General features: G+C 61.8%; 1 protein-coding gene across 1 annotated transcript in view; it reads right to left on the bottom strand.

The window, feature by feature from the left end:
* The window catches only part of tp53bp1 (tumor protein p53 binding protein, 1), a 69,021-nt gene that overhangs the window by 24,221 nt on the left and 42,588 nt on the right, over positions 1–2,212 (bottom strand). The window contains exon 15 of the mRNA XM_087982016.1: positions 360–400. Within this exon, the coding sequence (XP_087838142.1) occupies positions 360–400 (41 nt within the window). The remainder of the gene's footprint in view (positions 1–359; positions 401–2,212) is intronic.

Here is a 2,212-nt window from a genome sequence, read left to right as displayed (position 1 = left end):
ATTGAACCTGGGACCCTGGTGCTGGGAGGCAACAATGCTAACCACTGAGCCACCGTGCCGCCCTGTAGTCAAGGGGAATAGCATTGATGCATTGAGGTGGGGTGGAGGGGTGGGGGTGGATAAACACACAGGGGAATACAGAAACATGAGGTTTGAAGCTGGAGCAGAGATTAGATGGGCAGAGTGGCCAGTTGCCATGTCCTGGGTGACAACAGGGCAACGTGTAAAAGGCTGTCACAAACTCAAAGCTGACTTTGTGTAAAGACGGAGCAGGAACAATGACCAGGCCTAAATTAACCAAACCGTGCTTACACAGCACTGCGGTGTGAGAGTAAAGAAGAGAACCGTTACCTGGCAACAGCTTCAGCAGCAGATGTCGGTGCTCCTGCCAGAAGGGGCTCTGCAAAAGGAGAATAGAGCAAATATTATTCAGAACAGAGAATGCAATCAGCCAGTCAGTCAGGACGTGAACATAAACCGAGGGAGGGAGAGGAAAGCGAGGGGGGGGAGAGAAGGGTGGGGAGGAGAGAGAGGGGGGGGGGGTAGAGAGAGAGGGGGGGGTAGAGAGAGAGGGGGGGGTAGAGAGAGAGGGGGGGGGTAGAGAGAGAGGGGGGGGGTAGAGAGAGGGGGGGTAGAGAGAGAGGGGGGTAGAGAGAGAGGGGGGGGTAGAGAGAGAGGGGGGGGTAGAGAGAGAGAGGGGGGTAGAGAGAGAGAGGGGGGTAGAGAGAGAGAGGGGGGTAGAGAGAGAGAGGGGGGTAGAGAGAGAGAGGGGGGTAGAGAGAGAGAGAGGGGGGTAGAGAGAGAGAGAGGGGGTAGAGAGAGAGAGGGGGGTAGAGAGAGAGAGGGGGTAGAGAGAGAGAGGGGGGTAGAGAGAGAGAGGGGGGTAGAGAGAGAGGGGGGTAGAGAGAGAGGGGGGGTAGAGAGAGGGGGGGTAGAGAGAGAGGGGGGTAGAGAGAGAGGGGGGGTAGAGAGAGAGGGGGGGGTAGAGAGAGAGGGGGTAGAGAGAGAGGGGGTAGAGAGAGAGGGGGGGTAGAGAGAGAGGGGGGGTAGAGAGAGAGGGGGGGTAGAGAGAGAGGGGGGGTAGAGAGAGAGGGGGGGTAGAGAGAGAGGGGGGTAGAGAGAGAGGGGGGGGTAGAGAGAGGGGGGGTAGAGAGAGGGGGGGGTAGAGAGAGGGGGGGGTAGAGAGAGGGGGGGGTAGAGAGAGGGGGGGGTAGAGAGAGGGGGGGGTAGAGAGAGGGGGGGGTAGAGAGAGGGGGGGGTAGAGAGAGGGGGGGTAGAGAGAGGGGGGGGTAGAGAGAGGGGGGGTAGAGAGAGGGGGGGGTAGAGAGAGGGGGGGGTAGAGAGAGGGGGGGGGTAGAGAGAGGGGGGGTAGAGAGAGGGGGGGGTAGAGAGAGGGGGGGGTAGAGAGAGGGGGGGTAGAGAGAGGGGGGTAGAGAGAGGGGGGGGTAGAGAGAGGGGGGGGTAGAGAGAGGGGGGGGTAGAGAGAGGGGGGGGTAGAGAGAGGGGGGGGGTAGAGAGAGGGGGGGTAGAGAGAGGGGGGGGTAGAGAGGGGGGGGGGGGTAGAGAGAGGGGGGGTAGAGAGAGGGGGGGGTAGAGAGAGGGGGGGTAGAGAGAGGGGGGGGTAGAGAGAGGGGGGGGTAGAGAGAGGGGGGTAGAGAGAGGGGGGGGAGAGGGGGGGGGGAGAGAGGGGGGGAGAGAGGGGGGGTAGAGAGGGGGGTAGAGAGGGGGGGTAGATGGGGGGGGTAGACGGGGGGGGGTAGAGAGAGGGGGGGGTAGAGAGAGGGGGGGTAGAGAGAGGGGGGGGAGAGAGAGAGAGAAGGGGGAGAGAGAGAGAGAAGGGGGAGAGAGAGAGAGAGAAGGGGGAGAGAGAGAGAGAAGGGGGAGAGAGAGAGAGAAGAGGGGGAGAGAGAGAGAAGAGGGAGAGAGAGAGAAGGGGAGAGAGAGAGAAGGGGGAGAGAGAGAGAAGGGGGAGAGAGAGAGAAGGGGGAGAGAGAGAGAGAGAGAAGAGAAGGGGAGAGAGAGAGAGAAGAGAAGGGGAGAGAGAGAGAGAAGAGAAGGGGAGAGAGAAGGGGGGCAGGGGGAGAGAGAGAGAAGGGGGGCAGGGGAGAGAGAGAGAAGGGGGGCAGGGGAGAGAGAGAGAAGGGGGGCAGGGGAGAGAGAGAGAAGGAGAGAGAGAGAAGGGGAGAGAGAGAGAGGGGGAGGAGAGAGAGAG

Source organism: Chiloscyllium plagiosum, unplaced genomic scaffold (assembly GCF_037043375.1).
Source record: "Chiloscyllium plagiosum isolate Xiang-an unplaced genomic scaffold, Cpla_swu_hap1 HiC_scaffold_42, whole genome shotgun sequence".
NCBI classification, from domain to species: domain Eukaryota; kingdom Metazoa; phylum Chordata; class Chondrichthyes; order Orectolobiformes; family Hemiscylliidae; genus Chiloscyllium; species Chiloscyllium plagiosum.
The sequence above is the reverse complement of the archived record's forward strand: the minus strand, read 5'-3'. Positions and strand labels throughout refer to the sequence as shown.